Source organism: Melanostigma gelatinosum, assembly GCF_949748355.1.
Source record: "Melanostigma gelatinosum genome assembly, chromosome: 6".
NCBI classification, from domain to species: Eukaryota; Metazoa; Chordata; class Actinopteri; order Perciformes; family Zoarcidae; genus Melanostigma; species Melanostigma gelatinosum.
The window spans coordinates 25,424,341-25,441,315 of NC_136639.1; the positions used below are offsets into that span (position 1 = coordinate 25,424,341).

General features: G+C 40.0%; 1 protein-coding gene across 1 annotated transcript in view; it reads left to right on the forward strand.

The window, feature by feature from the left end:
* loxl2b (lysyl oxidase-like 2b) overlaps nucleotides 1–16,384 on the forward strand; it is a 37,022-nt gene extending 20,638 nt beyond the window's left edge. The window contains exons 6-14 of the mRNA XM_079269422.1: nucleotides 2,454–2,637; nucleotides 5,239–5,390; nucleotides 6,155–6,322; nucleotides 8,698–8,863; nucleotides 9,551–9,791; nucleotides 11,585–11,700; nucleotides 12,968–13,104; nucleotides 13,210–13,321; nucleotides 14,645–16,384. Of these exons, the coding sequence (XP_079125548.1) occupies nucleotides 2,454–2,637; nucleotides 5,239–5,390; nucleotides 6,155–6,322; nucleotides 8,698–8,863; nucleotides 9,551–9,791; nucleotides 11,585–11,700; nucleotides 12,968–13,104; nucleotides 13,210–13,321; nucleotides 14,645–14,715 (1,347 nt within the window). The 3' untranslated portion in view covers nucleotides 14,716–16,384. The remainder of the gene's footprint in view (nucleotides 1–2,453; nucleotides 2,638–5,238; nucleotides 5,391–6,154; nucleotides 6,323–8,697; nucleotides 8,864–9,550; nucleotides 9,792–11,584; nucleotides 11,701–12,967; nucleotides 13,105–13,209; nucleotides 13,322–14,644) is intronic.
* Nucleotides 16,385–16,975: the final 591 nt, after the last annotated feature.

The window sequence follows — 16,975 nt, forward strand, 5'->3', positions numbered from 1 at the left end:
GCCAGGAGTGTGTGGACAACCACACACGTTTGTGCACTGAGTTTATTAGAGACACGGCTTTTCAGTCGGATGCCTTTGTCAGACATCATCTTATGATCATGTTTTCAGCCTTTCTTCCTCATAATTGAATTTGCAGCCGTTCATCAGGTGTGCATGAGGTAACAGTTTGGTCCCGGGAGGTTAGTGATGTTGCGGACAAGAAAACCTCATGACAAGATAAGAGGAAGCTTGATATTTGAAACAAATATTGTGCTTCCGACTCTTTGGCAGCACTTTTGGTGGTTCTTTTTAGCTGCCGCAACATGACAATAGCCCCAGAAAGAAAAGGTTTCCCGAGTTTGGAACCCCATCACAGCAACAATCATGACATGAAACATGAAAACCCAAAGCTGTATCGCCTTTTGATTTTGTGTTACAGAAACTTTTCATTGGCACATACCGTTAGTAAGTCTTCACTTGACCTCCTTCTGGTTCCACAGGTGCTGTTTTCTTCCTGATTCTGACCTTTGACCTCCCCCGTGGGTAAAAGAGGGATTTCTTTCTTACTCATGCCCTTTGCAGATTAAAAATAGGCGTTATTTTTTCTTAAGGTTTCAGTAGATGTAAAACTCACTTAGTCTGTAAACAATCGCAGCAACTTTCAAATAAGAACCTTCTAAGCTGACAAGATGTCTGTGTGTGTGACTCCATCCACATTCCAATGTGAGGTTTGAGCTTGCCTGCTCTGTGTCACGTTCCACAGCTGAGTGGCGGGCTGGGAGCGGCGTGCAACACAGTCAACAAGTCTGATGAAACGGAATTTTATTCTAAAACCAGATATTTACCGAACAGGACTTCTCCAATTATACAACTGAAAGCAAGGAAATACCCCGGCCTCAATGATGACATCGATTCTTTTGTGAAATATTGCTTCAGGAATCAAATTAAAAAAATACATATTTTAACCAATCAAACTATTTCAGTCTATGTGTTTGAGTCATAAACAGAAACATAAATCAAACATCACTCCGGGAATGAAATAAAAACTGCATTCTAACATGTGAAATGATTGAAGGTTCAGGTGATTTTGTGCTGGAATGTGTTCGTAGGCATGAGATGTGGACCAGGGTTTATAAGTCGCATTGTATCATATCTATTTGTCTTTTAATCATTCCCTCATCTCCTGTTTCTTAGTTCTTCTTAATTCTTACCTTACATTTACTTTGCTGAGTCTTGACATATAATGTTTTTGATGTATTTTCCTTTCGTGTTCATTAAGTTTATGAACATTTATTTGTGGGACAACTAAAGATTATTTTCAGAACCTGTCCATAATTCGTTTAATTGCGGCAAGGAAGCATAAAAAGGCTTTTGCGAAAAATGTAATTTGCAATGTGAACACTGCTTATGAATTGCATTTGTAAAACGGATGCGAACACATTAAAAAAGCTCAGCTACCACAAACTTTGACCAGTGCACAACCAGAAGACCTGAGGTCCTGGTACACCTCGTGGGCCTGTTGGTGCTCAGCATCTCACTTTGTGGATTGGGTTGGGAATTGACATGGTTTTATTGATACCTATGCCATTATCGACTCTGCGATCAATTTTCTGTGTGGAAAACAATTGCGATGGATCAGAGAATGTGGAACTGGTTCCCATCCCGACTCGGAAAGGTGGAAGACTTAATTAGAAGGATTTTGATTTCAATCCTTAACAGAAAGCCAGAGATTTAGCAAAGCCAACAACAGGGTTAAGACTTTGGTTTAATCAGGAATATGGCACCTTACAACAGTCAGGAGGAAGAGAGGAGATGCGAGGATGGACGATTTGTTAAAAATTAACTTAATAACTTCAGGACTTGAGCTGGTTGCCAAGGAAATGCAAAATATGTGAAACTATTGTTAATAGAAGTAATAAAGTAGTGAAAGATGCTCATTACAATGGTGATTTGTCTTCCTTGTTCTGTCCACAACAATATGTTACATTCAATAATAAAGATTGTTTTATGAAAGCCAGACGAACATCAAATTTGAAAAGTTTGAATCAGACATATTTGGACATTTTTGGTCAAAACATGACAATTGATATTTATTGGATGAATGTAGCACATTTAAGGATGATGAATTCTTTACATTCATTTTCTTGTTGATGCCAGTAGGTGGAGGATTTTATTCCAGAGCGCACACATTAAGACGTCTGGGCTTTACTTTGTGTCAGATTGAACTGGGACTAATGTGTTACTTGTAAAACTAAACACTTCCAGTTTGTCTAAACGGTTAATAGGAGAACCGCATTTATAGCACGTTCTATAAACATGAAGCCACCCAGTCTGCTGCCTCAGCAAGTTGAGGTTCCAAACTTCCACTTGAGGCTGTTCTCTTTGAAAGAACCAGAATAAAAAAAACATATATGTGGTTTTACAATTTGAACATTTCAGCTTTTACAGTGATGTTCTGTGTTTTTCCTCTTCAGCAACCGCTGGTTCGTCTTCGTGGTGGGGCCATCGTAGGCGAGGGTCGGGTGGAGGTGTTGAAAAATGGAGAGTGGGGCACCATATGTGATGATAACTGGAACTTGCAGTCTGCCACCGTGGTGTGTCGAGAGCTGGGCTTCGGTACGGCCAAAGAGTCTCTGTCCGGAGGTCGCCTGGGACAAGGTATACCGGTTTTACATTCTTACTGTTTTTTGTGCTGAAAAAGTTCATAAAAAGACTAATTTTCCAGCCTCTCCTTGCTGCACATTTAGATTTACGGGCAAAACATAAGGAAAGGAGAAATGGAAAAGGGCTTTTTCACTGAAACTACAGCATTACAATATGCCTAATGTAAGCTAGACTGCTGCATGAAGGGAAAAGCATGAAAAAGTAGATTGTGAGCAGCAACAGCCTGGAATAAGTACACGGTCGCCCTAAACTGTCCCATGCCAACGAGCTCAGAATGACTGTCTTTATTGTTTGAACAACCGTGCACGTATATTTCCTTCATGGCAAGGAATGGAAGGTTATGACTGTGTGGCAAAACCCACATATCCCAAACATTTCAGGCAGTAATTCTATCCTTTAAGCGATTTAAGCTGAGCAGAGTATCATGAACTCACAGACCTGATGGTGAACGTGATTGAGCTCGCTGGAACAGGATTAGTGACGTTGAGCAGGTCTGTGAGGACGAGAATCCGTCTCTGAGCTGCTATGAATTCATATCTTTCTGGAAGGATATATTGAGATTCACGCGCATTCAACTTGGAATTAACTCGGCGAGTTAAATAAGTGATAAGGCAAGCCTATAGCTCAGCTGGACTGTGAACAGACCAGTGGTGTATAGTAACGAAGTAGAAATACTTCGTGACTGTACTTCAGTCGTTTTTTTGGATATCTGTACTTTACTTTACTATTTATATTTCTGTTGACTTTTACTTCACTACATTTTGCAAAGAAAACTGATACTTTGACTCCGATACATTTCCCCTGAAACCTTCGTTACTCGCTACAAAATCAAATCTATCTTCAGAAACAAAATGAATCATGAGAGCAGCGTCGGGGACTGTGGTGGAACACAGACTGCACGCAAGCAGGTTTGTGAATCAGTGGTCCTAGCAGCAAGTTAAATCATTGGTTCATCACGTTCATGCGCAAACAAGTGCTCTCAAAGCCGCGGTGCTGTGATGCCCAGTGATGTCCAGGATGCTACATGCTATAGCTAGCGAGCGACTACCTGAGTAGAGTTCCACACAGGACGGGTGGGATGAGGAGAGGTGGATGGTCAAACTAACACTGTGTTTCCTCCAGGAGGCCGCAGTTTGTGCCGTGTGTGAAACGAGAAGCCAATGTTGATTTATTTGTGCCGTGACTTCCGTACTTAAGCAACGCCACTTCCGTAGATATTTTAACGCAAACCACGATATTTTCCTGAACCGAACTCAGTAGTTTCATCGCCTAAACCTTCGTTGTTTCCTGTGAAGATGGAAGTTTATTTTGAAAAGATGTAACAAGCCAAAACAGACTCATGTTGCTGGACTTCTGCAGGAAAAACGCACGAAGAATGAGGAGTAACTTTTCATAAGATATCAATAAAGCGGGGATGAATTTATATCATTGTATAAAGAGAGTGACATGAGAAGATCAATCTCATGTCTGTCAGTTAAATCAGCTATAATCACTCTTTTTAAAGTGATTAGTGACTCGTCTAAAACATTTAAAACAGGAATAATTTCAATAGAATCATTCTATACACTGTAGCTTCTTTACATTCTATTAGAATGTAAAGAAGTTACATTCTAATAGAATGTAGCTTCTTTACATTCTAATAAAATGTAACTTCTTTACATTTTATTAGAATGTAACTTCTTTACATTCTAATAGAATATAGCTTCTTTACATTCTAATACAATGTAACTTCATTACATTCTAATACAATGTAACGTCTTTACATTCTAATAGAATGTAAAGACGTTACATTCTAATAGAATGTAGCTTCTTTACATTCTAATAAAATGTAACTTCTTTACATTTTATTAGAATGTAAAGAAGTTACATTCTAATAGAATGTAACTTCTTTACATTCTAATACAATGTAACTTCCTTACATTCTAATAGAATGTAGCTTCTTTACATTCTAATACAATGTAACGTCTTTACATTCTAATAGAATGTAACTTCATTACATTCTAATACAATAGTAGCTCCAGGATATACTATGAAAAAAAACATGTAGGTGTTTCCTTTTTTCAAAAACGCAGGACACGCAGTACATTCCAGTAACATTAGACGTGGAAAATGTTGAAACAGAGGGTTCCTTTTCCCAAAATCATTTTCCATCTTGATTTCTCATCAGTGGCTCTCCTTCCATGGAGAAAAACAAAACTCAAATGGAAATAAGAATATGAAATATCTTATTAGCACACAGTAGATATGAAGCATTTATCGGAGCAGTTTTGAATTTCCCCATGTGTACTCATCTGCTGCTGTAGTACTTGTGGGGCTCTCTTAGTAACTCATGTTTGTACACGGAATATTAGCAGGCTGGACATTTTCTATTTGCTGCTTCCAGCTTTTATGCTAAGCTAAGCTCAAACAATGTTGAACTATTGCTTTAAATGTTTCGAACTTAAACCAGCGCATGATTTAAAAATGGAAATGGTGAATTGACATGAAATCAAGACCCAACACAGACATGTCTCGGCCATAATAACCGTTTGTTGTTCTCTCCCAGTTTCAGTGGGAAACGGTTTCAAAACGGTTCCTCCTGTCTGTGTGTTCCAGGGATGGGCCCGGTGCACATGAACGAGGTGGAGTGCTCTGGATTTGAGAAGTCCATCACAGAGTGTTTCTTCAACAAGGAGGCTCTCGGTTGCAGCCATGAGGAGGATGCAGCCGTCAGATGTAATGTTCCTGCTATGGGCTTCCAGCAGTCGGTGAGCCGCAAGAGATACGACAGCAACATAGAAACGTGATTGTTTAGTTTGAACCAATGATAGCGGGAGGCTGGATTCGTCTTTCTAAGTCTGTTATGAATATAGATGACTTGCAGATGTTAAAACATATGTGAGTTTATTTTGCATATCATATTTTTATATATCACAATCATCAACAGACTGTTGAGCTTCAACTGTTTGTTTTGTGTGTTGTAGATACATCGCATTAATGTGGATCGTTTCACAGTTTCTCACTGCATATCGACATTTGTTATGCCGGTGCGCCGTCATGTTTTCGGGTTGTCTGTCCGTCCCATTGCCGTTAACTCGATAGCTCAGGAACGCCTGAAGGGAACTTCATTACATCTGATGCAACCGTCCAATTGGACTCAAGGATCAACGGATTAGAATTCGGTTGTCAAAGGTCAAAACTTGAGAATTCATATGCTAATTATCACATAAATGTCTAAAAGGATAAAATGATGAAGTGATGACATTTTGGACTGACATGGACACTTGATTGGTTGGCGGAGGCTTACAACCGAGAGGTGGTCATTCTAGTTTTAGGTCATTTTCTTCATCCTCGTAGTGCTCCAAGTCATAAGTAGTAGTATTTGTTATATTGATATATTACCTTTCCAAAACCTTAGAATCATTGGTTGCATTAAATGTTTCCTCAACAGTCAAACATCACTTATTCACCCAACAGTGTGGGTTCAGCCTCTAAGTCGGCCCCTCGGTTGTGTTGTTTTGTGCCCATGTAGCTGCGTCTGAGCGGAGGCCGTAACCCCTACGAGGGCCGCGTGGAGGTGCTGGTGGAGAGGAACGCTTCTCTGGTGTGGGGGACGGTGTGCAGTGACAGCTGGGGAACCATGGAGGCCATGGTGGTCTGCAGGCAGCTGGGCCTGGGCTTCGCCAGCAGCGCTTTCCAGGTACGCAGCAGCCAGGGGGTCAGAATCGGTCAGTTTGGGTTTGTTCTGAAAGAAACAGTATTTTTCCTCCCTTCAGTTTAAATGTCACAACCTTAAAGTAAATATCTGAAAAGAATAAAAGCAACAGATGGTGTATATTGTGTTGGATGTTCTTCCAGTCGATGAAACCAAGAGTTAACCCTGATTATTATGTCAAATTAGTACTTTTCTTTTGCTACATCTCCAACATCATGATCAATGTATTGCTGTGTACACACTTTCTCACAAATCACACACAGGTGGTTTCACTGAAATAACTTTTAACAATAGTGAAAATAGAGACAGTTAATTGAGTTTAGTTCGTTATATTAAGTGTATAGGCAGCTGTTGATTTCCTTAAAACACGTCTTTATTGAAACCTAATCAATTCTTGATTTACTTTCCAATGACTGTTGTGAACTTAATCCAATGATTGCACATGATTTGTATGGCTACATATCAGTTCAAAGCCCTTGTTGCAATTGAATTGTGTCCTGATTTGAAGCTCATTTCTGTTGAAATGGAGATGACCTTAATGATGGTCATTTTCATGGTGGCTGAATTTAAAAGATCTCCCAAAGTGGATCTTTGTTCCGTTGTGAAAATCTTTCTGTGCTTTGTAAAAGTCCACTAAAATCGTTTGTCAGTGTTACTTTGAAAGTGTTTGCAGAGTTGTCGGAGGGGAAATTGTAAAATAATGGTTTCTGGGTGATTATAGGATGTCAGGTTTACCTTTGAGGCAGAAGTGAGAAGGACTGTCTCTTGTTATTGGGGTGCATTTACTTTGTTATGGTGGTTACGGCTCATTTCTTTCTCTGGCAGCACAAATGGTTATATTCATCACGTAGCTCAGGCCTTTGCAGCTCAAGCTACACTTTGTAAAAAAACAAACTACACAACAGTAGCATTATATATATTTATATATATATATACTGGAAATATCGATGCAGTGAGGATATAAAAGGAGGGTGTGCCCTCTAGTGGTCAATGTAGAATATTGGCTTTTCTTCACAATGATTCATGGTATTACTGTGAACATGTCTATTGGTTTCCTCAAAACGAGGACCGAATAGTTCCCTGGCATCATTGCACTGAATGTTCAGTGGGACTACAGTGAGCGTGTCTTGGTATCAGACAGCTCTGCGGTTAGTTTTGGCATCTATGGTATTTCAAAACTCATCTTCCTTGTAAGTAGTAGTGGAAATACACTGGTACGGCATGACAGTGAGGGATCAAGCCATATGTTTTTCAGTTGTTCTCATATTTCTGAAATGAAATAGTTTCTTGAAATCCGTTATTATGAACATGCCCGCGACGTTTTCTTTCTTCCATTAGTTTAGTTTGAAGCTGAATATGGACCATCGTTTACTCTTCAGTAAGAGCCAAACTGGTGACATTGGAGATTTGTGATGCACTCCTAAATGAACTGTGTACATTTACTCAAGTAGTTTACTTAACACTCATCCTACCAACGTATTGGACATAGAGAGACAACTGTCTGGCAGCCCTTGGACGCCAAGAATAAAGCAACATGTTATTTCTTCTTAAAACATTATTAGTTATGTCATTAATGTAATCAGGGAGAAACAAACAAACTGATTATTATTATTTTAGGAACGTAACAGTTAATATTGTAAAATTTAAATACATATCTATGTCTTCCTCAAAAGTAGAGAGTAACCCTGGTCTCAGTATGGCCCCGTCAAAATAATGGTTGAATAAATGTTATTTAAAGTCTGTGTCAAGCTCCTTCAAAATGGCAGAGTGCCCTTAACCCCCCCCCCCCCCCCCAAAAAGTTAAATCTATAAACTTCCAAAAGTGACCCTCAAAGGTTTAGTGTGATGAGAACATGTACCTTTGTTACTGAGGGTCCAAGGACACAGGAAGTCGTATGTTGTACCGATTTTAAAGCCCTCTGAGGCAAATTTGTGATTTGTGATATGAATTAAACATCTGTACTTTTGCTGGAGTCAAATTTTAAATGCAGGACTTTTCACCTATAATGGTGTAATTTTAGATGAAAGAATTACTACTTGTATTGAAATATTTCTGCCAACACTGCTGGAGAAATAGCGAATAAATACGCATGGTGCTTAAAGAAGGTTTCACTGCAGGCTTTTGCAAACTGAGTTAAAACCTCCATTAGTGTTGACTTCTAACAAACCAAAGAGGTTTTACTGAGCTGGGATCAGTGATGGATGGAAAGTTGCATTACAATTTAGCTGAAGGGCTTTCATTTGAACCAGTTACCAATTCTACAAGTACATGATCAATCAAAGTGCATTGTACCAGAAGTGGATGACATATAGATGCCCCCCCCGTCAACTGTGAACCATGTGTCCTGTTCTCTCAACAGGAGACCTGGTACTGGCCGGGAGAGGTGAGTGCCGACTCTGTGGTAATGAGCGGCGTTCGCTGCTCTGGTACGGAGATGTCTCTGTCCCACTGCCTGCACCACGGGGCTCACCTCAGCTGCGCTAAAGGAGGCGGACGCAACGCCGCCGGAGTCTCCTGCTCTGAGAGTAAGAATCCCAAATGAATGCAATGCTTTTCAGAGGTAACTGTGAGAAAACGTGGCCAGAAAGCAGTCATATTTGTCTCCTGCCCCTCGAGGGGCAACTGTGGCTCAGTGGAGTGTATGAATAGGTGTGAATGGTTAGTTAGAATCCTGATGGGCAGCCAGGTGGCACCTTGCATGGTGGCCCCTGTCATCAGTGTATGAATGGGTGAATGATGACAAGTATTGTTGAAGCTCTTTGAGTGGTCGGAAGAATAGAAAAGCGCTATACAAGTAGTATAGTCCACTTACTACTTATGATCCTGCAGTTTGAATGAAAGAGTACAGAAAAGAAAGAAAGAATAAAAGACATTTCCACGTTGAAGTATATTTCAACTCGAGCCTTTACCTTTCAATTTGTCAGCTCACACTAAACAGCTTTGACTCTTTTGCTCTTCACATTGAGTTTTAATTCAGAAAGTCAAATGATTTCTGCCTCTGGAGAAGCTCTACCTGGGAGAAATGTTTGCATAACTGAAACTCAAACATCCTGAGGAATCTCCAGAGGGCTCTGCAGTTTGACACAGAAACAACTCATTTACATGACGTGCCGGAGCTTTTCCATTTCTTTTTGCCTTTTTCTCGATGTGTGTATTTATGTTTTGTCTCTGTCTACTTCTCTGTGGTTTCTCTTTCATCCGCCCGTCCACAGCGGCTCCTGACCTGGTGTTGAACCCTCAGGTGGTGGAGCAGACCACCTACATGGAGGACAGGCCCATGTTCATGCTGCAGTGTGCGTACGAGGAGAACTGTCTCTCCTCCAACTCCAGCCAGGCGCCGGCCAACACCTACCGCCGCCTGCTTCGCTTCTCCTCCCAGATCCACAACAACGGCCACTCTGACTTCCGGCCCAAAGCTGGCAGACATTCCTGGGTGTGGCACGACTGTCACAGGTCAGTTTCAGGACGATTTTTTATGTCCTTGGATTTCTTCCCTGAATTCATCAGATGATGATTCCATAGCACGCTTTTACTAATTCACTGGACACCAGAGACAAACCACTTGTTCGCTAATGCAGAGTGTTGAAATTGTCTGTTTCATTCTGTTAAACCTCCGAATAGTCTTCAGTTTGCTTCAGGAATAGTTCAACATTTTGGGAAATATGGTAATGGTAATAGGTGTCTTTGTTTTCTGCCCGAGAATGGGATGATGAATCGATACAGATCTGAAGTCGGTAGGCGATTAGCATAGCTTAGCATAAAGGTCCTGGCTGTCTCCAAAGTTAGAAAATACGGCGTATAACATGTTATACCTTGTTAGTTTAGTCAGTTCATGAACAGAAATGCATAAATGACAGCTTTAGAGGGAGTTACATCCTGGAACCTTTTCTTGAAGTGCTGGGTGTTCAACAGGAATATTTGCAGCATGTAACGAAAGCACCAATGTTATTTTTAAATGTTCTGTTAGTATACGGATCAAACAAACAAGAAACTAAATGATAATCGTTGAACTATAGAGGTGTCGGTCGAAGTATTTCTTAACTTTAACCTTTTAAGTAGCCAGGCTAGCAATTTCCCCTAGCTTGCAGTCTTTATGCTAAGCTAGGCTAATCACCTCCTGGCTCCATGTCTGTACTTAACACACAGCTTTAAGATGGACAGTGATATTTTTATCCAACTCGCAGAAAGAAAGCAAATAGGTGTATTTCTCCCCTCACAAGAAGAACATCTGGTGGAATATTAACTCAATGTTTCTATCATACTTGGAGTGACTTGATAAAATCCTATAGTGCACTAGTGGAATCCTTACTTCCTTACAGAACAATGAGCCCACTGAAATGCATGTGACTTTTATCATACAATATAATTAGTGGAAGCAACTGTAACCAGTCTATATTCCAGGAACATATGAATTGCATCTTAATTATAAAACACAAGCGTAAAGTTATTTGTAAACCACATAGCAGAGGAGGACATTTGAATGATTCAGAAATGACGTCTCAGATTCGACTTCATTCAGAGAGAGAGAAATGACTCAGCCCCGATCTAGTTTCTGGAGCAGTTTGTTCCCTTCCATACGTTCTGCTGCCCTGTCATTGGACGAGTGCTGTAAGCTGTAGCTTCTGTACAAAAAGACCCACATTTTTGTGGTGACTGTTGGCTGAAGGAACAGTTCACTGTTGGCAGCTTCACACAGCGCCCAGCCTTCCACATGTCAAACCTTTGGCACCTTTGAGTGGCAGAACTTGACGTCGCGTATCAGACCGTTTAAAAGAAATGGATTGCAGATGGAAAGTTGACTTTTTTTTTGCCTCTGTGCTGGCGACAGATTTCAGGTTGTCAGACCGGCCGGTACATTCTCGTGAACACGATATCTCAGGAACGCTTTTTTTTTTTGGTACAAATGTCCACCTGGTCTGAAGGATGGACTGATTAGAATTTGGTGGTCAAAGGTCAAGGTCGCTGTGACCTCACAACACATTGGTCACAACTCACTTGATATGCTAATTATGACAATTTCACACAAATGTCGAATAGGATACAATTCTGATGTGATTACATTTTGGATAGACATGGATGTAAACTGCAACTTGACTGTTTGGTGAAGGCATACAACCATAAGGCGGTAATGATAGTTTGTCCGCTGTTGACAACAAGAAGTATCATTCTTGTACTTGTACTCGTGTGCGGCATTTTGAGCCTTACTGGGTCTGTAAAACTATATTTCTGTCTGTGTGTGTGTGTAGGCATTATCACAGCATGGAGGTGTTCACACTCTATGACCTGTTCACCCTCAATGGAACCAAAGTGGCAGAAGGACACAAAGCAAGTTTTTGCCTGGAGGACTCAGAGTGTGATGAAGGTGAGGACCAAAAGCGACATCCCTATTTTGCTATTTTTATTTCAAGATGTGAATATGCTTTCATTTTTCAGAAATGTGGCTGACAAACCCCCTTTTCACAGTCAATAATGTGCTTTTAAAGTAAATGGTACATTTATGGTACATTCATTCAGCTCTGATGGAAGGTGGCACCTTCCATCAACACTAGTTAACCATTCACACACTGATGGCACAGCCTGTCTTGCCCAAGAACACGTCGACACAGACTGCCGGGTATCGAACCGCCGATCTTCTGACTGTAGGACACTTGGTCTAACATTGACCCACAGCCGCCAAAGCTGCACCTATGTATGTATTCATGCATGCGAGGACGACAGGCGTGGCTCGAACCATCATGTTTTTCAGATCGTCCGTCCGATTATCGTGAACGCGATATCTCAGGAACACCTGGAGGGAACTTTCTTCAAATTCAGCACAAACGTCCACTTCGACTCAAGGATAAACTGATCAGATTTGAGTGGTCAAAGGTCAAGGTCGCTATGATCCAACATCTGACCCATTCTTGTGAACGATGTCTCAAGTGACGGGAATTTCTTCAAATTTGGCACCAATTGGCAATAATTCAGTTCATTTTAAGAATCAATTCAATGACTAAGTGTAATGTGAACGGGATCACTGATAGAAAAAGATCACCCTGGTCTGTAGTTGCCCTCAGATCTAGAGAGCTTTTTAGCATCTCGCGTTCATGGTTTTGGTTTTACGGCGAGCAGCGTTGCTGTTTTGGTTCACTCTTTGGTCCACTGCTCTCCTCAACCTCGTTTTTCAGTGAAACAGTTCAGATAAACCCACTGTACACTACCTGTCCAGCACCAAACAGCAGACAGACAGCTCCTAAATGCAGTGCTTTGTTTACCTACGTCTAGCAGGTCAGCATAGGGGAGCATTTAACAGCTAAAAAGATGAATATTTCCCTCAGAAGCTGGTGGAGACCAAATCAGAGCTAACAGGAGAGACGATTGAACTTAAACTCATCAGTTGGTCAGAAACACGATTACAGATAAATGCTAATGTTGGAGTTGTGTCTGCAGGGTGTCGAATTGAGCAACTGTACGCTGACCCTTTCATCATAACAACTTCATAATATGCTATGTCAATACAGTGTTTACTGCTTGTTTTACTGCCCACAAGTGGCCAGAAAAAATAAATCCATGCTGCTTTGGCATTTTTAAATGATTCTCCGAGGGTTTATTTGCCAACATTTTCTTCATCTTGTAATGTCTTGTTACAGGTATTGAAAAGAGGTATGAGTGTGCTAACTTTGGAGAGCAGGGTATCACTGTGGGCTGCTGGGATACCTACAGGCACGACATCGACTGCCAGTGGATCGACATAACTGAACTCAAACCTGGAGATTACATTTTCCAGGTAATGTTTCCCATGTACCTTTGATCTTTTTATCCAAATCAAGAGTGAAATTATTTACAGCACTGGCCTCTCACAGGAATCCCATACATGTTCTTCCTCTCACAGATAGTAATTAATCCAAACTATGAGGTACCAGAGTCAGACTACACCAATAACATCATGAAATGCAGATGTCGATATGATGGCCATCGTGTGTGGATGTACAGCTGCCATAATGGTAAGACCTCTCAGTTATTTAGATAAATACCGGTATCCATAACATCTACTGTGGATAGTAGATGTGTTTCATGGATCTTTGAAATGTTGATGATCAAAGAATTTAAAGGTGCAATGTATAAGATCTGGCCAGAATTTGAATTGAAAACATTATCAACAGGACGTGAAGAGGCTACAGTGTGTCAAAGACTTCTATGTTTTGTGTTGCAGAGATATTTAATGAACTGACCATGATAACCAGCTAGCTCAGGCCCGTCCCGTCTTGTTACACCACTTGTGCCCCAAGAGGTGATGAGTCACTGTCTGTGAAATAGAGCTGGTCAATCATGTGGAAAGTACAGCGTGTGTGTACGTTTATATAGTTCGGTTATTGGATTATATCCAAAGTGGCAGAAACAACAAAACGTCTCGTATTTTACGTTTTCGTCCTCCCCTAAATTTCGATTGTCTGGAGTCAGTAGTAGAGGTGAGATGCTGCTTTGTGAGATGTTGTTTTGAGCATGTGGCCAGATATTGCACAGTGCACCTGTTATGCATATTCTACTGTTAAATCATGAATGTAACATACATGTCAGTGATAAGCACATGTAGTAGCTACATTGATTTTGATGTCACTAAATGCAATTTTGGGGCATTACAGTCATGTGGAATTCATTTACATTCATAAAATTTATAACATTTGAGTTTTAAAAACACAAAATACCTGCCATGGCTTTGGCTATGATTCCTTTCAGTAGGAATAAATATTATTCTGTCCAATTGAATCACTTCATCGCACGTCATGTGTTACTGATCACTATTGATTTTACTAAGTTATTTGAAACGATATCATTTGACAAAAGACATTTTACTCAAGGTCCACGCACTTGCTTTTTCTGAAGCTTCTCAAACCCATGTCATGGTCTTCATCAGCAGATGGGAGTTTGCTCAGTTATCATGGAGTCTGTTCAGCTGTCATCACATGACCTGTATGAAAGTTTGTTCATGTGAAGAGAAACAAGGTGGTGGAAAGCAGATAGTGAACCCTGACTTCGTGTGAGTGAAGACTGTGAAATGCAGCTGAAAGCTCTGGAAAAAGTAGACCTTGAGTGTCACCATTAAACTTACGCTCTAGTATTATATATATTATATATATATGCGAGATAGTATAAAATTCACTTGATTTTCTGATTTATATCACATACACTCATTAAGCTAATTGAAGACTAGTCCAAGCAATTAGCCGTGCAGACATCCTCCACATTTATCACTGGAGGTGATTAAAACTGTTGGTATCCGATGTGAAACAAGGAGTGGATGTGGTAACTCTCTCTGTCTCTGCTAGGTGGCTCATTAAGCACTGAGACAGAACAGACGTTCCCAGGCCTCCTCAACAACCAGGTGACTCACAGGTAAAGACAAAGCAGTGCAGACGGACCATCTGCAGCCCAGCAACCACTACACATCTCCATCCGTAGTGGATTCCCCCAGCAGGCCCTGCCCCGGACAAACTATCTGTTTTATGTTCTCCATCATCCATGAGGCAGCTGCTTTCTACGACCCTCCAGTCTCCTTTACCTCCCAAACAAAAGAATATTCCCCCCCCCCCCTTCCTCAAAGAGAGGCAGCTACAGCCTTACGGACACTTCCAACCTCCCGAGTTAATATCAAGAGAACGGCGCAGCTCTTCTTGTGCCCTGTGAATTCTTTTTTTTTTTTTTTGAATGAGTGATGAAATAAACCTGCTGGAAAGTTGCAGGTATTTTACTCAGAGTGCAGCATTGGGGAATGTCATCAAGAATGTGTCGTCTTTGAAGCGCAGCACTTTACCAGAACCCTGCTGCAACACTTTTTGTTCAAAGCTCACCCTGGAGAGGTGGGATGTCAGCGCCAGGTCGCCTGAGGATTGAGAGGAATCATCGGTAACAACAGCTGTGGTCTGTCTTTGGAAAAAAATGCAGTATTCCTCCACTTTTCAAGAGTTTCATGAAGTGCCTTTTACACACTCCACATACACTGATTCATGTTCCACGGGCAGACTGAGCATTTATTCTGTATGTCAGTTATTTAGGCTGAAGTGTCGCATCTTCATTGAAGAGTTTATGTAAATCAAGCTGTGGCACAAGCAAGCGACTCCTCAAAAAGCAAACAGCCCACTCATCACAAATCACAAGTGCTAATTGCCCAATTCAGTCGTAAAAATGAATCCTCCAAGGCTGAAATATCAAATGCTGAAGAGCCCCAAAGCCCTATTTAAATAACTGAAGCATATATTCTCTGAAATTGCTCTGAAAACTTCATGGACAAGACTGTGGTCTGAATTCGTCAGTCTAAATTAGGTCACATTTCAAAGCACAATTGCACTACAATCCCTTGTGGGCATCAACGTGGCAATGTGTCTTTCAATCAAATATAAAAATGTTTTATAATTTATTTTCTCTCTCTACATATATATATGTGTGTGTATATATATATATATATATATATATATATATATGTGTGTGTGTGTGTGTGTGTATGTATGTATATATATATATATGTATATATGTATATATATATGTATATATGTATATATGTATATATATATATATATATAAGTAATAAGAAATCTACCAAAACTGGTTTACAATTATAAGGAATTTAATTCCACTGATGCAAGTACGATTACAGTTAAACATTGGGAGTACATACTCCTATGAAATATTACAATATTAACCCACTTTGGAAAAAAACTACCTCTGGTCCCATGAGACACAGCCGTCGCAGGGAACCACACGCTAAAAAGAGGCAGAAAAAACACTTTCTAACTCGCCCACATATTCGTTCGCGACTCCTCCCCTCCCGTCTATCTCAATTTCTATTGGCTAACTTCTCTACACACTTCTGTAAACGCCTATCTCCACATCTCTCTCTCCCTGAGCAGCTAACACATTCAAATCCTCAGTTATGGCTTAATTCCTTCTATGATAATCCTTCAGTATATAAACTAGACTTCTGCAACTTGGCAGAAGCTTCATGTCTTATTAGCTCCTAATCTTACAACCCTTTATGTTTATCTTAATTATGCATTCCCAAAACCCTTATGTTTATGACTAATTATGAATTATGAATTATGAATTATTAAACACTTTTATTATATCTACTGAACATACTGTTTTTTGCTCAAAATTCTTACAATATATATATACGTGTATATATATATATATATACGTGTATATATACACACGCGTGTGTATATATATACACGTATATATATACACGCGTGTATATATATACACGTGTATATATATACACACGCGTGTGTATATATATACACGTATATATATACACGCGTGTATATATATACACACGCGTGTATATATATACGCGTGTATATATATACGTGTATATATGTATATACGTGTATATATGTATATACATGTGTGTATATATGTATATACATGTGTGTATAAATGTGTATACATGTGTGTATATATGTGTATATATATATATACTGTATATATATATATAAACTGTATATATACAGTGTGTGTATATATATATATATATATATATATATATATATATATATATATATATATATATATATACACATATATATATACATAGAGAGCAGTTTCATGCCCCCAGGAAAAGTGGCGGGCTTTGAAGCAACTTTACCTATTGGCCAACCGTT